Source organism: Panthera tigris, chromosome E3, assembly GCF_018350195.1.
Source record: "Panthera tigris isolate Pti1 chromosome E3, P.tigris_Pti1_mat1.1, whole genome shotgun sequence".
Taxonomy (NCBI): Eukaryota; Metazoa; Chordata; class Mammalia; order Carnivora; family Felidae; genus Panthera; species Panthera tigris.
In genome coordinates, this window is record NC_056675.1 from 23,842,666 (window position 1) to 23,866,199 (window position 23,534).

At 39.9% G+C, this 23,534-nt stretch overlaps 2 protein-coding genes across 4 annotated transcripts in view; one reads left to right on the forward strand and one right to left on the reverse strand.

The window, feature by feature from the left end:
• The window catches only part of METTL9 (methyltransferase like 9), a 52,090-nt gene that overhangs the window by 2,609 nt on the left and 25,947 nt on the right, over positions 1 to 23,534 (reverse strand). For all 3 annotated transcript variants that reach the window (XM_007084100.3, XM_042972037.1, XM_042972035.1), the window contains exon 4: positions 19,972 to 20,156. In XM_007084100.3, the coding sequence (XP_007084162.1) occupies positions 19,972 to 20,156 (185 nt within the window). The remainder of the gene's footprint in view (positions 1 to 19,971; positions 20,157 to 23,534) is intronic.
• Positions 42 to 8,154, forward strand: IGSF6 (immunoglobulin superfamily member 6). Its single transcript, XM_015538353.2, has 5 exons — positions 42 to 122; positions 4,039 to 4,398; positions 6,279 to 6,373; positions 7,025 to 7,072; positions 7,857 to 8,154. The coding sequence occupies exons 1-5, from the start codon at positions 56 to 58 to the stop codon at positions 7,971 to 7,973; spliced, it is 687 nt and encodes a 228-aa protein (XP_015393839.2). The 5' UTR covers positions 42 to 55; the 3' UTR covers positions 7,974 to 8,154.

A 23,534-nucleotide genomic window follows, 5' to 3' on the forward strand; every position in this document is an offset into this window, starting at 1 on the left:
AGCCAACTCTCTTCAAACACACACTCCCCACCACCACACGCTCACACACAACGAAATGGAGACTGTGAAGAGAGGCAAGACCGTCCTCGGCCTGGAAATCAATCTGATTCTCTTTTATGTTGGTAAGGTCTTTTCTTTCCTCCTCCATTTTATTTAATCAATCGCTACTTCTCACCTAATGCATTTATAGTTTAAGCCCCTACGGATTAATTTTTAAATGTCTAATACTATGGAGATGGTCTTTTCCCCCCAAGAGAAACAGGTTAATAAAAGAACAGCTGAGAAAAAGTTTCAGATTAACCTCAAAAATTCCCTTTGCTGCCTTAGGGAAGAGCACCTCAAAAAACAAAAGACTGAAAATGTTCTTAAAATCGAATGTGCTGCGGGGCGCCTGGGTGGCTAGTCAATTAGGTGTCCAACTTTGGCTCAGGTCATGATCTCATGGTTTCTGGGTTTGAGCCCCGCTGGGGCCTCTGTGCTGACAGCTCGGAGCCTGGAAGCCTGCTTTAGATTCTGTGTCTCCCTCTCTCTCTGCCCCTCCCCGGCTTGCGTGTGCTCTCTCTCTCACTTTCTCAAAATTAATAAACATTAAAAAATATTAAAAAAATAAACATTAAAAAATTTTTTTTAATTGCATATGGTCATCAACAATGTAGTTTCCATACAGGCAAACTCTCACTGCACATGAGAGGCACTAAACAATATGTGCTGAATATTTTCAAAGAACAATGTTTCTGAAAAGCCAAACTGGTGCAAATTAAAAAGTACTTGTCATTTAAAAAAAAAAAAAAAAAAAAAAAAAGCTGTCATGGCTCCTTCCATACAGCATAACCATCTTATATCTATTTTTAAAATTCTGCCTATACTGGTTTTTGTCTAGGAAAGAGAAAGTGGCTTTAATAATCTATCTTATCAGAGTTGTGATAAAGCTAATAATCTCAGTTGCTCACAAAGTCTGGGTCATAGGACAGGGAAGGTGGCAAAGCTCTTAAAATTAATTTTTTTCTCATCTGTAAAGAAATAGATCAAAATGTTAACAGTGGTTATTTTGGGCAAAAGGACTATGGGTGATTTCAATAATATTCTGATTTTTTCCCCTAATCCATATGTATGGCTTTCATAAACTATTTTCATTAGTGTTTTTTAAAAGAATTTTTTTTAACATTTATTCATTTTTTGAGAGACAGAGTGAGCGGGGGAGGGGCAGAGAGAGAAGGAGACACAGAATCCGAAGCAGGCTCCAGGCTCTGAACCGACAGCACAGAGCCCGACGTGGGGCTCGAACTCACAAACTGTGAGATCATGACCTGAGCCGAAGTCAGACGTGTAACCAACTGAGCCACCCAGGCTCCCCTTCATTAGTGTTATTTTAAACAAGAATCCTATCTTTTAAAGATATCCTCTGACAGATGTGAAGAGAGGATAACTAAGATTTACCTAAAATCACGTAGGAGCAAAGGACCAGGTCAGGGGAGAGACGGAAAACTTTGGGACAAAGAACAGCAGGGGTGTGTGCTAGCCTGCCACTTCTGCCTAAGCTTGAAATTCTCCATAATTAGTGTCGAAAATCAGTTTTCTATTTATTTTCCAGCTTGGATCACAGTAAACTGATCTTTTTTTATTCCCTCCACCAAGAAGATAAACTTTCAACCTTTTCAGCGGGTCCTGAGTTGAGAGAGAGACAGAGAGAGACAGACAGAATCCTATGGAACACGAGAATTCTTAAAGAGAGCTTCATAGGACCAGGCTTGCTGTGACCCGTTATCCAAACTTCTCTCTTTTGCAAAGATGTTGCTTAACTGGTGCAGGGGAGGGACGGCAGTTTCCTCACCAGTCAGGCGCTCACAGAGGAAACCGCTGACCGCTCTCGGCTCTCAGACTAACGGTGTAGAAGTCGGAAATCACTGGAGATACACAACGCCAAAGTTGCAAATATTTCTTTTTCCCTGGGGACTTAGTTCTCCAAAATGTTTAAAAGTCAGCTTCCCTTTTATTTTTTTTTTTTATTTTTATTTTTAAAAAAAAAATTTTTTTTTTTAACGTTTATTTATTTTTGAGACAGAGAGAAACAGAGCATGAACGGGGGAGGGGCAGAGAGAGGGAGACACAGAATCAGAAGCAGGCTCCAGGCTCTGAGCCATCAGCCCAGAGCCGGACGCGGGGCTCGAACTCACGGACCGCGAGATCGTGACCTGAGCCGAAGTCGGACACCCAACCGACTGAGCCACCCAGGCGCCCCTCAGCTTCCCTTTTAAAATGCTACCTGAAAGGACTTCAAACTGTTACATCATGGCGGGTCCAGCTCCAAGTCAAATCCCCAGTACATATTGATGATTATACCTTGCGAAGTGTTTGTACTTCTAGGGGGCGCCTCTGAATAGGAGACGTGAGGTTCATTTACCAGACATAGGAGTGAATCCAATCCCTTAGCTGAAGACCAGTGAGAAGCCTGCTGCTTCTCCAGGTGACCTTCCCCTCTCATTCGGCCTACGCTCCCAGCTCACCTCAAACTGTACATATACTGAAATTAAAACGTGGTGAGAATATATTTGCATCACAAATGCCAAGATTCAAATTTTAATTCCTCTTCTGGATTAAAGGTATAGGAAAATTGTTAAGTTAAAAAACAAAACAAAAGAAAACAAAACAAAACAAAAAGCCTGTCTGAAATTCAAGCCATCAGACCACTTGGATTACTTTTCTATTTCATTTACAGCAGGAAAGGACAAACTCAGACAAATAAGATCATCTGGAACACATAACCAGTTAGGTTAAAGAACTGGTTAAAGTCAGGCTAAAAACCTGCATGAATTCCAATTTGTTTCAACCAATACTGTTTTATGTAGGCCCTCCCTTACCCCAAAAGGCGTTCAGGCAGATCTTCCCATTTATAAACACCAGAGTGGTTTTCCACCTCACGGGCCTGAGATCAGAAGGCCAAGGTGGGGACCCAGCCAGCGTAACTTCGCCAAAGCGCATGGCAGAGAGCAGTAGACTGGGTGTGTGTCTGGTCCTAGCCCTGCTGACACCTGCTGAAATGCCCACAGTTATCTCTAAAATGGGCATCTAACGCCATGGGAACTGAAGTGGTGAGAACAGTGGCAGCAGAAATAGCCTCCTTTCATTAAGTGCTTGTTAAGGCTTAGCCAAGGAAACATTCCTTATGCATCAATGGTCTCACTTAGACTTCATACTAACTCCACGAGCCGCATATACCATCCTCACGCTGCTACACATCACAGAGCTAGGATCCAAACTCAAGTCTGTGCTCTTTATTACGACACTGTTCACTGAACAAGATAGAAGCTACCGGGGACTACAAAGCAGGGCATCAGTGCCAGGAAGAAATCATGTCTGCTTAGCTGTGGCCAGGCTAGCTCATTAGGCCTCCGCTCAGTAACCGAATACCCTGTAGGCTAAGCCAGGGATGTATTTCGGCAGGTGTGCACCATTGTCTTTTATGTTTTCCGTAGGGACAACCAGGCTTTACAAAGGAACAATTGTGAAGTGCCATGAATTCTTAGCAATGCCAACCCCCACAAGGAAAAAAAAAAAAAAATCCCTCGTGCTCCTGTGTCCTGTGCCCAGTCATCAGCAGTGACACCTGCATTGAGGGGCTTTGATACCCATCACCACAGTGACTACAACACTGTGAGGCCAGGGGTACAGATAAGGAAACAGGCTCTGAGAGATCAAAGGAAAGCTTGTAACCACACTAGGAGTAAACACGGGACCCCAATTTCTGGACTCTGGATCTGCAGCCACCTCAGCCCGCAACGCTGATTTCACTGGCACCTCTCTGTCCTCAAGTAATCAGATGTCACAGCAAACCAGCAGGTGAAGGTCAGGAAATGTGGGGAGTCAGGAAAAGTGAGGTCCACCAGGGTTTTATTAATACAGTCTTACTTGTGCTGAGAACAGGGAAAGAAAGGAATCTGTTTGGGGTTCCCTAGCCCCAAAATGTCAGTTAAATAAAAAAGCACAGGCAAAGGGAAGCCAGAAGCCCACTAAATATGGCTCATCTGCTTCTGCCCACAGGTGCTGCTTGTGAATGTATAGTCTCGGTCTCTCAACCACAGTATCTCGAAGTGGACCACACCCAAGAAGCCATAACCATTCAGTGTTCCTACTCCCATGTGGGGTGCCCCGTAGAGCAACCAAGAAGCCTGTGGTTTCGCTATGGAGCTCACCAGCCGGAGAACCTCTGCTTGGATGGATGCACCAGCGATGCGGGCAAGTTCACAGTGAAGGAAGCCCTGACACAAAATCAGGTTTCCCTTACTGTGAACAGGGTGACTCTCAACGACAGTGCCATCTACATCTGTGGAATTGTCCTTCCCCTTTCAAAGGAACCAGGAGCCAAGCGGACCGGAGAAGGGACCATGCTGGTGGTGAGAGGTCAGTCAGCTGAGGCTTTGTTTGGCTCTTTAAATGCATGAAATTGCTTATATGTGGAGAGTAAGAGATAAATGTGCTAACTCGGTACACTAACCAGTGAAGGGCGTGATCTACCAAAGGGAAACTCGGGGTGATTAGCAAACAGCTTGTTCAGGAACTGGGCTGGCGCTGCGCCATCTAGAACAAAGCATAAGTGACCAATAAATTGGACCGGGGAAAAATATGCAATATGGAGAATAAACACAAATTTGAGGAGAGCCATGGGGAGACCTCCGACCTTACCCGTTCTGTAGGACAGAAGAACAGAAAGGGATCAGTGTGACTCTGGCTTCTTGAGATTTGCTAAAAACCTATGACCATTTCCTTTTTCAAGTGAGGATACTGAACCTAGCTATATCTTACAAATTAAGATATTAAGTAATTTCAGGAAAAAAGTTTCACCCAGAGAAGGGAAATAAATCCTTGACCTTTTTTGATCTCTTCCCTTAAAAAGGACTCTGGTGTGATCACTGAGATCACTAAAATACTAACTCAAAATCAACAAGCCTTATGGTTTCAAAATAGGACTTTAGGGACACCCTGAGATCATCCTGTATTATAATCCCTGCTTTTAATTGGTGTTCTAATGGGCTTTTGGTATCTCCATTGTCATTTAACCTTAGTTTATTCTCACCTATAAGATAAATTATAAATGAGTTAACAAACACAAAGCACTTTCAATGTTGCTTGGCTTATAGCAAGTACTCAATAAATGTCAGCTACAGATATTAAAACAAATACACAAGTTTGAGATTTGTGTGTGTGCAGTATATCTCACTGCATTAGTCTTCTATTAAAAATGTTAGCCAAAACTAAAAACAGTTTGTAAAGAGATAGAGGGTCTCAAAACTGCAAGCTCATGTGAAAAGAGATTCTTCTCTAGGAAGAAATGAAAGTATTGCTAAGAAATGAAAATATTGCTAAGAGAGACCTGGCAATTTCCTGCCTTTTCTACCAAGCTCCTAATTTAGCCCTTGAAACATTTTTTTGAAATTTTACAGATATGCTTAATTTGTTAGTTTCACAACAAAAATGTACGTTATACAAACCGAGTTCACAGGATGAGCACCTATGGCATATTTAGTTAAAAAGTGCAGGTTATTCAGATAAGTTACAAATCTAATTGTATTTTGTGCTTCAAAAATCAGGTAATTGAAGACATGGCAGGTTACTCTCTCTCTACCTAGAGCATGAGATACTTGCAAGGAGAGAGAAAATGAGATTGTGAAAATGAATTCAATAATTCTACTTCCAAACTTTATTAGAAAGAAGGGGCACATATAACAATGTGTCTTTTAAGGATGTAGTAAGCCCTAAGATCCTCAGTGTATGGCCTTATCAGGTCCTTTCGCAGACTATGCTATTCCGTTATGTATACTAAACAGTTCAAGGTTATAAACGTCAGCATTAACAACTGCATAGCAAAATATCTTAACTCCATGAACAGACTGTTGGTGACACTCGTACATCATTTCTACCAAAAGAAATGTTAAATGCTCTTGAACTGTCCTGAAATGTTTACCTAACTGCACATAATGGGTTATATAAAATGCTATATTCTTAGCATTATGACAAGTAATTAATTGAATTTAATTTTTTTTTTTAGTTTTCAAAATGAGAAACAGTTTTGGTATAACACATTTGAAGAACTGATGAACTGGTTTTAATTAAATATACCTGAGTATCTTTTGAATTAAGAGACCCTGAATAAATTTTTACACGGTCAGAGCAAGTTCATGTCTTATCTCTAACACTTGTAGCTCCCGTTGTACTTTATATGTGTGTTTGCAATAGTATGTTTCAATAGTGACTCTAGTTCTTTGTTTCTGTAATTAACAAAGAAATGAAGGGACTCCACATTCTCCTGATAGCTGTTCTATCACTGCTCTCTATCTACATGACTGTTGTTCTCGGGATCTTCGTGGTCCTCTCCAAAGTAAGTCAAATTTCCTTGCTCTAGATGTCCCTGTAGCCTTGAATATTATCATAAGGAAATAATTTTCACCTCTCCACACGTGAGGCTCAGAATTAGCTTACCTAATTAATTAACATCCTCCTGTACATCTGCAGGAAACACCACCTGCAGGAGTAGTCTATAGAAGTGTAAATTTTCATCACTGAAGTTATTATTAACTGGAGTACACAACTTACAATGTTTCCTCTTTACAACCAGTAATATGGGAATAAGAGATCCTTCTTTATAACTATCTTATATGCTATCTTTCTGCTGGGGAGCATTACACTTATCTTAAAAAAGCCTAAGAATAGCCTTTAAGAGCAAAAAGGGGTTAACAAAGAAGCTGCCTTAAAATACTTTTAAAAGGCCTGAAGGTTTTGAGGAGGCTGGCTAGTCATATAAGAGGGGGTACATATGTGTTATATTAGGATTACTACAAATCCTATAATCAACATCAGTTTGAGTTATTAGTATAATAAAAGCATCTCAGAAATGCTTTGTAGAAGTTAACTCTTACTGTATATCATTTAAATATTAAGTTAGTTCAATCTTAATACGGTATGAGATATCTGCCACAACTGTTTTGAGTGCATAAAGTGTCTGATAAGACTTTCCTTTTCCTCTTGACAGTCAAAATCTAACTCTCTAAGAAACAAAGAAACAGAAGACTCACAAAAGGTACAGACCAATGCTTGTCAAATACCTTTAAAATGGTGGTTGGTTGTAACTATTTCAAACCCACAATAATTAAATACAGAGAACATCACGGTAACTTTCAACCACAGATACCATTTCTTTTCTTTTTTTAAAATATTTTCATTTATTTTTGAGAGGGGACAGAGAGAGGATCCAAAGAAGACTTTGCACTGATATGGGGCTTGAACTCACCAAGTGTGAGATAATGACCTGAGCCGAAGTTGGACGTTTAACTGACTGAGCCACCCAGGCACCCCAGATACCACTTCTTTCTTTTTTTAATTTCTTTTTTTAATGTTTGTTTATCTTTGAGAGAGAGGGAGAGACACAGCATGAGCAGAGGAGGGGCAGAATGTGAGGGAGACACAGAATCCAAAGCAGGCTCCAGGCTCTGAGCTGTGAGCACAGAGCCCGACGTGGGGCTCGAATTCACCCACAGCGAGATCACAACCTGAGCTGAAGTCAATCACTTAACCAACTGAGCCAGCCATGTGACCCCACACTAGATACCACTTCTTATTACTGAGAAACTCGAGGATAATCTCAAGTGGTAAACTAGGATTTAAATTAGATTATTCTCAACCACAAACCCTACCTCACATACTCAGAATACAAAAGTTAATGGGAAGTACAGACGTGCTGGGGGTGGAGGGTTATTTCCTCAGACTGGAGGCAATAACGAAAGAAAAAGTTCAGAGGATGTACAATAATAATCACTTCTAGTCCTAAGAGAGACAGGCATTTTTTTCCTCATTTGTGTTTATAGAAGAGTGCTTGGCGTATTTTTCAGGAAATTGCTCAAGAACTATATAATAAGAGACACGTGGAAACAAGACAACAATCTATAAGTGTAAAATATCACAAAGATGTAATGCAGATATAAAGCATATATATCTGTTTGGCTAAAAGAGCTAAGCTGCCAACGAGCTGTCAATAATCATGTTTTCCTATAGAGTAGGAGTCTGAAAGGGACTTTCACATATGATGCATGTTTATAGAGAACATGTTTTGATAAATACATAACAAAGGACATTTGCCACAGTATTAAATACAGACCAGGCTGGCATCTTAGTAACATGGAATCTTTCAGAAACACAGTGGATACAGGCAGTGTTTTCGATTCAGACAAGGATGCTTTTGTGGATTCCAAGACCCTTTGTACGATATCTTGCATGCAGTACTGGGCAATAAGTTCCAAACATTTGGAACTTGGGTCAAATTATACAGAAAACACTACTAGTAAGGCAGAAATAAGTTCACATTAGAAAAGATGAGCTAGCGGCGCCTGGGTGGCTCAGTCGGTAAGTGTCCGACTTCGGCTCAGGTCACGATCTCGCGGTTGACGACTTCAAGCCCCGTGTCAGGCTCTGTGCTGACAGCTCAGAGCCTGGAGCCTGCCTGGAATTCTGTGTCTCCCTCTCTCTCCGCCCCTCCCCGCTCATGCTCTGCCTCTGTCTCAAAAATAAATAAACATTAAAAAAAATTTTTTTAAAGATGAGCTAATGAAAGTAAAAATTAAGTATTTCTTCAGTCTAAAGGATTGGAGTGGCAAGAACAAGCATTTATGTTATCTATAATACATCCAACAGTGTCCCTTTAAAGTCCCATATAACAGGTTTTTCAAACAAGATGCTGTTTGAGTGCTAGCAGAGCACATACTCAGTTTCCACAATGCACAGTCAGGCTGCTCAGATTTCAATTAAAATGTAGACAAAATAATGAACGTATACACTACTAAGGATTTTTCCTCCTAAACAGGAACCAAGAGGGCAAATTAAGAGCCTGATACCAGGTGTTTTTTTTTTTTTTTATCCAAACTTTTAAAAAGGATTTTCATCCAGGAGAGAATACAGTCCAAGTAGTCATTTCATACTTCAGTGTGTATACAAATACATCAAGAAATGGTCTCATTAGGGGCACCTGTGGGGGCTCAGTCAGTTAAGCATCTGACTTCAGCTGAGGTCACAATCTCACGGTTCATGAGTTCAAGCTCCGCATTGGGCTCTGTGTTGAGAGCTCGGAGCATGAAGCCTGCTTCAGATTCTGTGCCTCCCTCTCTCTCTGCCCCTCCCCAACTCCCACTCTGTCTCTCTCTCTCTCTCAACAATAAATAAACATTAAGCAAAAATAAAATAAATAAAATAAAATAAAATAAAATAAAATAAAATAAAATAAAATAGAGATGGTCTAATTACCTAAGACACCACTCTGAATAATTATAAATGCCTGTTCACTCTTTTCTTGCTGAGGCTGGAGCATCTTTTTCTGCAAACAGGGAAAGATAAGTGTCCTGAAGACAAGTCTAGAAGTGAGTATTGTAAGCCAGGGCTCTCACAAAAGCATGTGAACAAGAAAATTAATTTTCAACAGAGCACAGAAGAACATCAGTGTAGCCCAGACTGGAAAACACTACAGGCCAAATAACCCTGTTACTTCAACAACAACATTGACAATAAAAATGCAATGAATGGAATCTTTTTTTTTTTTTAATTTTTTTTCAACGTTTTTTATTTATTTTTGGGACAGAGAGAGACAGAGCATGAACGGGGGAGGGGCAGAGAGAGAGGGAGACACAGAATCGGAAACAGGCTCCAGGCTCCGAGCCATCAGCCCAGAGCCTGACGCGGGGCTCGAACTCACGGACCGCGAGATCGTGACCTGGCTGAAGTCGGACGCTTAACTGACTGCGCCACCCAGGCACCCCGCAATGAATGGAATCTTAATACACTTAACAAAATATAATAAAGAATGAAAACTGCTTAAAAAGAAAAGAAATTTGATTTTCAGTTCCCAAATCTTACTCTAAATACAGGGACACTAGTAACTGGACCTTTAAGATTACTGGAGGGTACTTGGGACACAGAATGCAAGAGGGCATAGTAGTTTGTGTTGCTTGCAGTGGGGCATCATTGGTTATATAATCATAATTATGGCTTATTATTTACTATTGCAGGAGAAAGGCAACACTTATGAATAAAGAAGAGCACTTTCTAACATGAAAAGCCACAGAAATGTTTTAATTTTCAATGAAGTCACTGAAAATCCAAATCCAGAAGCCGTGGCAGTGTTAATGGACACACAGGGCTTTACAAAAACAATCATAGGTAAATGGAAAAGATAATTACCTAGAAGGAAGAATGCCACAGTACAAGAAAATTATCACTAGCAGTAATTACCAAAACTAAAACCCTACAAAATACAACTGAAAAATACTTTCCTAATTTGCCAGGAGAATTGAGTAGTCTAACATTTTTTTTTTAATTTTTTTTTTTAACGTTTATTTATTTTTGAGACAGAGAGAGACAGAGCATGAACGGGGGAGGGGCAGAGAGAGAGGGAGACACAGAATCGGAAGCAGGCTCCAGGCTCTGAGCTGTCAGCACAGAGCCTGACACGGGGCTTGAACCCACAGACCGCGAGATTGTGACCTGAGCTGAAGTCGGACGCTTAACCGACTGAGCCACCCAGGCGCCCCAAGTCTAACATTTTAAAAACTTCCATTTTCATAACACATATCCTGTATTTGTTTCATTCAACATACGAGATGCGTGATGACCGTTACCCTAAAGATTAGAGGTCACACTACATCCCTCTGTCCTGAGTGGAAGAACTGTCTTTGTGAGTGTGATAGTGATGGGCCAATTAAGACTAAGCTGGGAGGGAGGGAAGAAGATGGAAGCGAGATGTCAAAATCGTAATTAGAGAAACCATCTTAAAAAAAAAAAAAAGAAAGAAAAGCCATCTTGAAAAGTACCTTGGAGCAAGTATTATTTCTTCTGGTAGAGAACAGAGTAAGAAAATGAGCTAAAATATAGAAGATCCAACGCAGAAGGTTAGACAGAAAACCTCAGAACCTCAGAACAAATAAGCCACAACCAACCCTAGGTGTCAGTGTTGTACCAAGTAACAGCACCAGGGAAGCAGTGGGCAAGGCAATACTGATTTTTAACTGATTTAGGAGGGAAAGATTCGATAAGGGGTTGGGTACAGCAAAGATATTTATGGAATCATTACCATCTCACTGAGAAAACATGCTATGGATGGTTCTTTGAAAGCTACCTCATTGTAGAAATCTATTTTAAGTACCCACATGTGTACATCTGTTATTAAAAATGGATTATGATCTGTTTTTATTTCATTAAAGTGTTTCTTTTAAAGTGGTATTAAGTGAAGTGTATTCTATTTTTAAAACCCAGACAGAATTTTAAACTATTTTAAAAGCACTTGGGTACCTCAGTTGGTACGATTCTTGATTTTGGCTCAGATCATGATCTCATGGTTTGTGAATTCGAGCCCAGCATTGGGCTCCATGGTGACAGTACAGAGCCTACTTGGGATTCTCTCTTTCACCCTCTCTCTCTGCCCCTCCCCTGCTCACATACGTGCACGCTCTGTCTCAAGAATAAATTAAAAATAAATAAATAAAATATTTTAAGAACGCTTTGAAAATGTTTTGCAATGATGGCTTCAATCAGTGGTCTCCAACATATGTAATCACATGTGCCAGGAAAAAATGGAAAGCGAGCAGGAACACATAAACTCTTTTTGTGTGTTTGTATATGTACGTGTGAATGCCTATGTTGTATACTTGTGTATTGGGTATAGTGTGTACATGTATGTGTGCATATATGTGTAACTTATACACAAAAGTAGAAATTAAAATGGCATAAAAGTCCTATTAATAGACATGTTAATATTTTCTTCCTATAACCCAAAATAAACAGTCTTGTGTTCTCCTGGGTGTATAGCCCCACTTTGAGACCACTGACCTGGATGAAATAAATGAATTTCTAAGCTACATGGCAAAAAAAGGTAAGCATTATCTAGGTGAATAGAAAGAGGTGGATTAGAGAATTTACTTGTCCTTTCTGGGAGTCCTTACATTTTGGTACTCCCAGGGCTGAAAATCTGTTCTTTGTGTAACTTAATGAGAAGACAAAATCCCTGAGCTACATCAGTATTTGATTTAGAAGGAGCCTTACCCAACACAAGCAAGGGCTGTGTCTCCAAGATTGTTGTTGAAGCTCAAATTCAGAATACGTTCTCCTTTGGAAAAGTAGTTACATTCCCTCAGGTCATACATCACAATGAATGATGTATATATTAATATCATCCTTTTATTCACCCATCTAACCAACAACAGCTGTTAGGTGCTACACTATTTTTTTTTTAATTTTTTTTTTTTTTAACATTTATTTATTTTTGAGACAGAGGGAGACAGAGCATGAACGGGGGAGGGTCAGAGAGAGAGGGAGACACAGAATCTGAAACAGGCTCCAGGCTCTGAGCAGTCAGCACAGAGCCTGACACGGGGCTCGAACCCACGGACAGTGAGATCGTGACCTGAGCCAAAGTCGGACGCTTAACCGACTGAGCCACCCAGGCGCCCCGGTGCTACACTATTATATAGTCAAAGGCCTTTCTTTCATGCCACCCTTGGATCACACTGACCTTGTCCTTCCCTAATCCCACCTTGCTCACACTCTCCTGCTTTTGCATGTGCTGTTCTCTCTGCCTGGTAAAATACTTCCAAGATACAAACACAGCTCAAATGTCACCTCCTACATGAAACCTACCATAGCCTCCCCTAGCTCTTAATGGGTCTTTCCTTCTCTAAACCCAGAGTACTCTGTCACATTTCTTATCAGATTATCCTGCCATTGTCTGCTTACATTTATCTTCTGTATGATTCTTCAAGTATCTTAAGACCAGAAGCAAGTTTTACATTATCTTTGTATTTCCACTTCCTAGTGTTCGTTGCCTGGTAAAAACTAGGCTCTCCAACACCTTTATGTGAAAACAACTGAACGCTGTTTCTATAGAAAAATATTTTTTCAGCCCGTCAACTGAGATATGAAGCACACTTCACTCCCTGGCTATCGATCCTCACCCCTCTCCATAAGCAGTGTTTGTTGAATCCCTGGCAATATTAATTTTCCTACTAGCTGAGCATCCAGGCTTTTCACTGGAAAAAATTAAGCTACAGCTTTCTGTTCAGCTTTGAGTTTCCCATGGCAGTGAAAGAAGAATAATACTGAAAGAAATCCCAACAAGAGGGAAACAACAAAGACGTGCTTCTAGTGTCTACACACTACCCTCTAGACAAGAGCACTTAAACTACATACCAAAAGATGTCAGCAGGATTTTCAGAATAAGTAATTTCTTTTTCTCTACTACATAAAACCTGGGTGAACTGGAGACCCTGGCTAACAGGCATATAGTTAAGTCTCTGTGGAGTCAAGTCACATGAGGCGATGAAGAATGCACACTCTGAGACAAAGTTACAATGAGGACATCAAGGGCGCCTGGCTGGCTTAGTCGAAAAGAAGAGCATGAGACTCTCGATCTCAGAGTCGTGAGTTCAAGCCTGGGTGCAGTTAAATGAATAAATATTACAATGTATCAAACTGTGATTATTATTTTAAAAGGGAGAGATCTCAAGTAGGTCTGAAGGACACTGATGAACATTGCACCCTAAAGGCCTGCTGAACAAATAGGATCAATAAAGCCACAGACAAAAATGAAGTAACAGAACAGAATGGGATGAAAGAAGTCTAACATGTATAAAATATCAACATTGACACAGATGCGGTGGGGCCCTATCCCATAAATGAGATTATTTAATACTCACAACAAACCCCAACGCAAGCGTTAGCCCCGCCCTCACAGATGAAACACTAACCTTAATGAGAGGCCCGTGTTTCAAACAGGGCCAGTCCTCAAAGCCCAGGCTTTTTCTGTGGAACAGTCCTATCAGTCTTGCTTATTTCTATTTAGACTTTTGGGAGCTGTAAGACTAAAAATGTCAAATTTAACCAGAACAATGACCCTAAAAGAAAGTGAGAAAGTTGCCAAAGGCTACTTCTCCAAAGGCACAGGCCTAACTGCTTTCACAGGAGAATTCTACCAAACTTTGCAAGAACAGAGAGCCACATGCAATTTAAACTGTGCCAGAGCACAGAAGAAAAAACTTCCCAATAACTTTTTACAAAGTCAGCAGAACACTGATACCAAAACATGACAAAGATAACATTTTCCAAATAAATAAAATATCAGATAGATATAATATTTTTATTTAAAATTTTTGTAGGTACAACCCAGTGATGCATTACAAGACCATCCCATCTAAGCCCAGAAATGCAAGGGTGGATATGTATTATACAAGTACTATTAATTTAACAAGTCAAAGGAGAAAAAACAGAATGACTATCTCCACAGATGATGAATATACAGGTAACAAAATTCAACAGCAATTCCTGACTTTTAAGCTCTTAACAAAACAAGATTTAAAAGAATATATATTTCAAATCAATCAACAGCAATCTCAAGCCAAAAGACAGCATCACATGTAAAGCAGAAATATTCTCATTAAAGTAAAAAACAAGACAAAAACGCCCACCATTTTAAAAAACATTTTCTGGAATTAACTACCAATTCACTGAGTGGGGGAGAAAGTCTAAAAATGAAAAGGAAGTAGCAAAATCATTTGTAGATGCATCAAGGAAACGCAAGAGAATCAGTAGAGAAGCTACTGGAAACACTAAAATAATTCAACAATCTAAACCGATTAAAAAATTAGCACATACACAAAAATTCAATTGCTTATGTTACGTACACCTACCATTCACTCTAAAATATGATGGAAGAGCCCTCTGCAACAACATGGATGAAACTGGAGGGCATTATGGTAAGTGAAACAAGCCAGACACAGAAAGGCAAATACTGCATGATCTCTGATCTCACTTCTATGTGGAATCGAAACAAGTCAAACTTGAAGAACCAGAGACTAGAACAATGGTTGCCTGGGGCTGGAGGGTGGGGAAAATGGGGAGATATTGGTCAACGGTCACCAACTTCCAGTTATGAGTAAGCTCTGGGGATCTAATGTATAGCATGGTAACTATAGTTAATAATACTACACTGTACACCTTAAGTTTGCTGAAAGAATTGATCATTTCAGTGTTACGACACACACACAAAGGCTATGTGAGGTGATGGATGTATTAATTGATTTGTAGCAATAACTTCACAACATACAGGTATATTAAATTATCATGCTGTACACCTTAAAAACATCCAATTTTTGTGCTCGCTTCGGCAGCACATATACTAAAAACATCCAATTTTTATTTGTCAATTTCCCAAAAAGCTGGGAAAAAATTTAAGAGTTACAATAATGATAGAAGGAAAATTTCTATTTAACAATATCACACACACAAACACACCATTAGAATAAATCTAACAAAAACTGTGCAGGACGTTTATGAAGAAAAACTTATGTTACTAAGGAAATTAAAGAATTCAGGGTGCCTGGGTGGCTCAGTTGGTTGGGCGTCCAACTTGGGCTCAGGTCATGATCTCGTGGTCCGTAAGTTCAAGCCCTGCGTCAGGCTCTGTGCTGACAGCTCAGAGCCTGGAGCCGGCTTCGGATTCTGTATCTTCTTCTCTCTCTGCCCCTCCCCAACCCAGACTCTGTCTCTGTCTCAAAAGTAAATAAACATTAAAAAAATTTTTTTAAATGAGACACATCCTACTACTAGCTAGGAAGACTCAATATTCCCTAAATCAATCCATAAAATTTAAACTAGACCAACTAGTGCTGAAGTTGATCTGTTAAATAAATAAGCCAAGAAAAATCTGCAAAGGAACTCATGAAAGGGGGCTAATGCTATGACATTAAAGTGTAGGATAAGCTTGGGCCCCCTGGGTGGCTCAGTCAGTTAAGCATCCAACTCTTGATTTCTGCTCAGGTCATGATCTTTCGGTTCGTGGAATTGAGCCCCTTGTCAGGCTCCTAGCTGTAAGTGCGGAGCCCGTTTGGGATTCTCTCTCTCTCCCTCTCTCTCTGCCCGTCCCCCGCTCATGCTTGCTCATACATGTGCGCTCTCTCTCTAAATAAATAAATAAATATTTTTTTTTAATGTATGATAAGCTACAGTAATTAAAATAGTTGGGTACTGGCATACACGGAAGGAAACATCTTAATAGAACCAAATCCATAGGGGACTTCGGTCTATTATAAAGGTCGAGTTTCAAAGCACTGGGGAAAAGAGGACTATTCAATAAATGGGTTAGGATTGCAGGCTAGCTATCAGGACAACTCTTTCACAAGCAGTTTCACTCCTAGAAATGGACTGTACAGAAAACCTTACACCTGACTTCCTTTAGTTTTTTTTTTTCTATGTCACCCTCTCAGTAAGGCCTTTCCCTGAGTATCCTCTTTAAAATTATAGCACCCAAACCCAACCCCCAATTCCAGATGCCCCGTTCTTGCTTTTATTATTTTCTCCCTAACATTTATCACCAACAGCATGCCATTTGCTTCCTGTCTTCCTCACTAGAAGGCAAGCTCCATGAGCGCAAGGATATTTACATGCTTTCTAAGTACTGTATCTCCAGCATCTAGGCACTCAGTAAACACTTTCTAAATGAATGAAGATATTTTGTGGCATAAGAGCAGTCAACACCAATTCCCTTCCACCTTCTTTGCAAGCTTACCCAACAATGTAAATATGCTGAGGGCAGACGACTCCCTTCCAGACCGAGAGAGTGCATCATGACTGTTCTATGCCCCTGACCAGTTGCTGGCTGAGCAGGAACATGTGCCCCATCCTTGCCAACGGGCCCTAAAGTGATGGGAAGATTTCTGGGGAAGGTTTCCCTCACTTAAAAAAAAAAAAAAAGATGTGTGGGGATCCTCTCTTTTCAAGACTTTGTCATGCCTACACAGGACACTTGGCACTGTATCTGCCACTTTGCAATTTTTTTTTAATGTTTATTTATTTTTGAGACAGACAGAGAGAGAGAGAGAGCATGAACACGGGAGGGGCAGAGAGAGAGGGAGACACAGAATCCAAAGCAGGTTCCAGGCTCCGAGCTGTCAGCACAGAGCCCGACGCGGGGCTCGAACTCACGGACCGTGAGATCATGACCTGAGCCGAAGTCTGACGCTTAATCGACTGAGCCACCCAGGTGCCCCTGACACTTTGCAATTCTGAGGGGACTATCACCACACTGAAGATGAAGAAAAGAAAGCAACCTCTCAATTTCAATAGAGCAGCTGTATCACAGAATTAACACAACCATGCAACCATGGAACTGCTTTTCTAAAATAAACTCTTATTTTTTAAAAGCAATTTGGGTTGCTCCTTCTGTTTCTTAAAGCAGAAAGCATTCTGATACATACTTACACATGTGAAAAGACCTGCCTATGAGTGTTCATTTCACTATTATTTATAAAGCAAACTGCTGGTCCCTAAAAGTACATCAAAAGGGGCCTCCTCAAGGAAAGTTCTACACCCAGTGATGTGCTGGTAAATGTTTACCAGCCAGCTTGGAGAAAGGAGAGGCTATCATAGTATTTGCCAATTTCCAAGACCTTAGTGCTCCCATTGACCACTCTGGTCACTTTCAATAACAGCCATGTTTAAAAACCAGTTCACTAAATTCACAATGTAACAATCTGCTCTCATGAGCCAGTAAAACTGACTCCAACATACCATTGTTTATATCCAGACCATGATGCAGGTACATATGTGCCGATAAGGAACAATTTCCTAGATACACTTAAGTGGAAAAAGGCAACAAAAGTATTTACAGTGGGGTTTAATAATATAATCATTTTTTTCATGTGCAGTTATATTTACATAGATGATCTTTAAAAGAATATTCGAGAGACCTGAGCAAGATTGTGGAACTGGCTGCTTGAACTCTTTTTACCATGACTTATTTTTTTATAAAATTATACTTTTTAAAAAATTAAGCATGCCACTTAATTTTCATTTTTGCAATATAATTGTCTTTTTATCTACTCTTCCCTTATTTGATGCTTAGAACAATTCTCACATAGATTTAATGACCCCATAACCAAAACTGGGTCAGGAAACCAAATAAATGGAAATTGAAATTAGAAAGATGCAGTTTACATTTTTTCCAAATTAACCTAAGAAACAAAATTGCAGTGACAGGACTTAAAGACAAATCAAAAAAGTGCAAAAAATAATTTCATCTACCATTGCTTTTTGTTGAAATATAAATTGGGCCAAGTATGCAAAGCACACTCCTATTTCCTTAAAACAGCCCAGTATTCACGAACTCACACACACAACAAGGTCACTTTGCAGCTCACAGTCCTCACATTGTGTCACATGGAAATCATCAGGATCTAATTAGTGACTTAAAGAAAGGAAGCAATAACGGAGTGCCGTGGAGCAATATGCAAAATGGATAGGTCAATAAAGGCCACCCACAGCAAAAAAGCTTCTTGTACTCAGGTTTGCTACACGTCATGTGCCAGATTCCAGATTCCCGGGACTTAGTAGGCAAGTGCACGTCCACAACCAGGGAGCTTGTTTTCAGGCCTTACTGGGGACTGCTCTCTTGTGCAGTTGGATTTCCTCTCAATTTTTAGTGTGAGAAACACAAGGAAATAAAATTCATGGTTAGATTAATGTTTCTTCCCCTGCTCTTCCACCTCCTGCTATGCCAGGAAATAGCACTAAAATTCTGTCATGTGGTTGCCCAACAGGACACAGGAAACCAGGGCCTTATAATCTGATGACTAGTGATTGCAATGCAGAGATGGAGCTAAGGCTTAATTACACAGGGAACAGCACTGACAAGTCAGGTTGCTGAATTACCAAGGACATTTCCTAGGATCCTCACTGTACTGCACGTACACACACACACACACACACACACACACACACACACACACACAAACTTACACATGCATACATGCTATATGGGCACTCACACTGAAAGCAATTTTTTCTTTACCACGACCAGGTGATTCACCAACAAGAATTGTTTGATCTGGTCTATCTGCACTCCTTCCCACCCTCCTATGTCTAAAGAATTCTGCATTTTCCCCATCATCAACAAACATCTAAAATCATTTGGAAATGTTAAAACAAGCATTTAATCTGAAGGGACTAAGACCTGAGGGGCTAAAAATAAGGACAAGAAGAAATAAAGGAGCAAGTCAAATCCATGGTTATAAGCAAACATGAATATTATTCCTTAAGACAGATTTTCACGGATATTTGAGAACTATGAAGCTTATGAAATATTAATGCAGGTCTTAAAAATGTCTGCAGGCTCTTAGAGTTTTTGAACCCAAGGCTGAACCAGGCAGTAAAATGGAAAAACTAAAGATTTTCAAATATTACCATGTATTACTTAATAAATAGTTTTTGTATTACTGCACATTATTAACTAATGAAAATGCAAAGGAGAGGCTTAAAATCATAACTTCCAACAAGACCTGAAATGCAAACCACGTGAGCTAAAACCATGAGTTAATGTGGCTACTACCAGATCACAGTAAATATGAAGTAATACGAAATCAAACCATTTCTTTTAATACATTCTTCACTCGGGATTGTGGAAGAGCAAGACTCTGCAACCAAAAACCCAATGTCATACAAAGAAATGACACATGCTGGAACACAAATGGTCTTCACGAGGGTAAAACAGGTAACTGCATTTACCATTTTTCGAGTCTGGAACAAGAGATGTAAAATACAAAACAGCTGTGGCACTCGACAAGTATATCCAGGTACATTAAAAGGCATCACTTATTTCTTGGCTCAGCTTCTAAGCTGATAAACAAATGGCTGAGGCTCCATTTCAGAACAGAAAATATGGCCACATTTTAGGTTTTCAATTCCACGCAAGCAGACCCAGCTGGGTACTCACTATTACCACTGCAAAGGGGACACCAGGTTCTACAAAATCCACATTAATATGAACATTAACCAAGGTGATGTTGTGCATGGGTTAACCATATTCCTTTAAATTCCAGGCTATTTCTAAGAAAACAGAATCACAAATACCAAAAGACATCTATGTTGGGTAGGAAATGACTTGACCACACTTACCGTTTTCCACATAGGGATGAAAGGGTAAAACCAGGGCAAGGATAACCCTGCCTCTAGTGGGCTCCAAGACGCTTCTGATATCTTTTAACAAAGTCAGGGGCTGATCACAGCGGTCCAGCAAATTCAAGCAGCTGATGACATCATACTGGAACCCTGTATTCTGCCATTCATTTATACCAAGCACTCTAAAAACATCAGAAAGAACTTTATTGATATAAACGCCCTTAAAGACATCTTTGAAAATAATTGGGATGCCTCACAGGCTCTAACTTTGTCTTCTAAATCAAAGTAAACGCAAGATCTTTCATTTATAATTTATATTTGCAATAATAAGATGGCCAGGCAAAGAAAAGCAGCAACTCTATTTCTGTAAATTTAGCATTTCACCCATTTCCAAATCTAAAAACATATACTTCCTTTATAAGAACAAAATATATGTTTAGTAAGAATGAGTTACAAGGCGCTAAAAATGGTTATACAACTAGGGCATCAAATTCCTGAACATAAAATGAACCAAAAAAAATCCGACTTTTACTTCATTGTAATGTAATCATAAAATACATCACATATTCATGGTTTATATTCCTGGAGTCCCCTCTATTTTTAAGAATGGCTGGGGGTATTCTTATGGCTGGGTATCTTCTTAAAATGGTAATTTCCACTGACAACCTATGGCCTTTGAGCACACATCTCTGTTTCCAGGAGACAGGTATTATTCATACTCTAGAATCTCCTATCTGAATAACTATATAGAAACGACGAAGCATGGGGCATCCTATTAAAAGCGTAAATGAAGAGCACAGTTAACACACTACTCTCAGCCCTCCCTCTCTCTCTCCTACCATCCCTCTCTCAGAACATTTCTAAGTCCTTTACAATGTTTTATCCACAGGAAGAGTTCTCTTATCAAGAGTCTTTGTCAGCCACACCATTAAGGCAATTCTGTAAATTACTCACTCCTGCTTGGTTGTAACAATCAGAATGTGGCAGATGGGGCATGTTATGATAGAGGCAGGGAAGAAAAGGGAGCAGGAAAAAGGATCTTTGGTAAACAAGTCTTTGATAATGCTGAGTAGATACAGTAGAGTTAACTTAGAAAATTCTGAAAGTATAATGAGGGCTGTTTTAAAAAACTCATTAGCATAGTGATATTTGAGAGCATTTTCAAATAGAATAAAGGAGCACAAACCACTCAGCTGCATCTTGTTTTCAGTCTAGGTTTTTTGTAATAACTAAACCCTCCTCCAAAACAATGCTCTAACCAACTTCAAGGGACTAGTCAGAATCCTTTGTTGCTTGAAATAAGTAGGGCATTAGGGCTCCAAAATCACTTTATTGTGCAATGATTATTTTAGAAACTGGATTTAGTTCATTCAAACTATAAAGGTCCTACTTTGGGGATAAAAATCCTATCAATTCCAGGGCGCCTGGGTGGTTCAGTCAGTTGAGCACTGGGCTTCGGCTCAGGTCATGCTCTCACAGTTTGTGGTTTCAAGCCCTGCATCGGGCTCTGGGCTGACAGCTCAGAGCCTGGAACCTGCTACAGATTCTGTGTCTCCCTCTTTGCCCCTCCCCAGCTTGCACTCTGTCTGTCTGTCTCTCTCTCTCTCTCAAAAATAAACATTAAAAAAAATTTTTTAAATACTATCAATTCTCATTTTAAAAACCAAAATGAACAATTGAGAAAAGGACTATTTTAGATATTAATGCCTCAAACAGCCTATTTAAATTCATAAATTGTAAAAAACAAACAAACAAAAAAACCAAATGATACACTTGATTTAAAAAAACAAAACAACAAAAAAAGTCTTAGGCCCATCTATAAGGAAGCAGAAGCCAAACTTTTATCAACATGTTTTAATATAGAATAATCTCACCAAATCCATCTCTGAATTACTTGCAGATTTTGAAAGAAAAACATGCTCCAATAAAAAATTATGGCTTTAATAAGGGACAGTTACAGCTACACATTTAGAAGCCCTTCTTCATCTTTGTATGGTGACTTTTCACTTGTAAACTCAGTTCCACCGATGAAGACAAATGTACTGGCCCCAATCGAACTGTGTATTATTAGCCCAGGAATCGAGACCCATGGTTAAGATTTCCTCCATTTATGAGAACAATGGAAGAAGTCACTTGTCCAAATCACACTGTAAGTTACTGGCAGAGAAAAAATTGCAACTTGGAAACTCCTAATGGGCTATTCAGGCCAAGCAACCCACTCTCCCCAGCTAAGGGGAGAAAGAGCCTGACAACCAGTCCGTGAATTGATGCTTTCCGGGTGGTGGGTTGTGAGTGAAGAGCAGTCTGCACTTCAGTCTCCAACATCTTTTCATTAAAAAAAGAAAATAAAGGGGCACCTGGTCTCCCTCTCTCTCTGCCCCTCCCCTACTTGTGCTCCGTGTCTCTCTCAATCTCTCCCCACCTTCTCAAAAATAAACATTAAAAAAATTTTTTTAAGAAAATAAAGGATGTTGGGGTGCCTGGGTGGCTCAGTCAGTTAAGCGTCCGACTTCGGCTCAGGTCACGATCTCGCACTCCGTGGGTTCGAGCCCCGCCTCGGGCTCTGTGCTGACAGCTCAGAGCCTGGAGCCTGTTTCAGATTCTGTGTCTCCCTCTCTCTCTGACCCTCCCCCGTTCATGCTTTGTCTCTCCCTGTCTCAAAAATAAATAAACGTTAAAAAAATAAAATAAAATAATAAAATAAAGGATGTTAACATGAGAAATAGAAAATTTTTTAATTTTATGTTTATTTTTGAGAGATGGAGAGACAGACAGAGTACGAACAGGGGAAGGGCAGAGAGAGAGAGAGAGAGAGAGAGAGAGAGAGAGAGAGACAGTACTTGAAGCAGGCTCTAGGTTCCGAGCTGCCAACACAGACCCCAACATGGTGCTTGAACTCACGAATCATGAGATCACGACCTGCGCTGAAGTCAGATACTTAACCAACTGAGCCACCCAGGCACCCAGAGAAATAGAATTCTTAAACTATAATAATTTCTTTTCAAGAAAGATCCCAAACCTACAGATAGGATTCAAGTCAAGCAGCTTTCAAACTTACACTGAGAATCTCTGTTCTCTGGTGTTAACATGTACATACGATTCCTTTTTGTTTTTTTAAATTTTTTTTTAAACGTTTATTTATTTTTGAGACAGAGACAGAGCATGAACAGGGGAGGGTCAGAGAGACAGAGAGACACAGAATCTGAAACAGGCTCCAGGCTCTGAGCCGAAGTCGGCCACTTAACCGACTGAGCCACCCAGGTGCCCCGATAAGATTCCTTTTTGATTACGCATGTGTGAAAGGTCTATGCAGATTTAATTCTAAACCCACACCCTTTACAGCTCAGCATCTTCCCACACCCTTATTTCCTCTACCATCTAACTACCATTCATACCAACTAATTTTAACACTAACTTTTGGTGAAGCAGACTGAGGAAGGAAAACATGCTGCCAAAATTTTTTCCTGCCACAGAATCTTTTTTAAAAAATTATTGTCCCCTGAATTGTGGAATTGTTCATTAGTACACCTAATCAAAAATTAACTGTATAATCCTTTCCT

Coding starts and splice junctions, on each gene's coding strand:
- IGSF6 (XM_015538353.2), top strand. CDS start 56: ATGGAGACTGTGAAGAGAGGCAAGACCGTCCTCGGCCTGGAAATCAAT. Junction 123..4,038: donor TCTGATTCTCTTTTATGTTG/GTAAGGTCTTTT, acceptor TTCTGCCCACAG/GTGCTGCTTGTGAATGTATA. Junction 7,073..7,856: donor AAACAGAAGACTCACAAAAG/GTACAGACCAAT, acceptor TTGTGTTTATAG/AAGAGTGCTTGGCGTATTTT.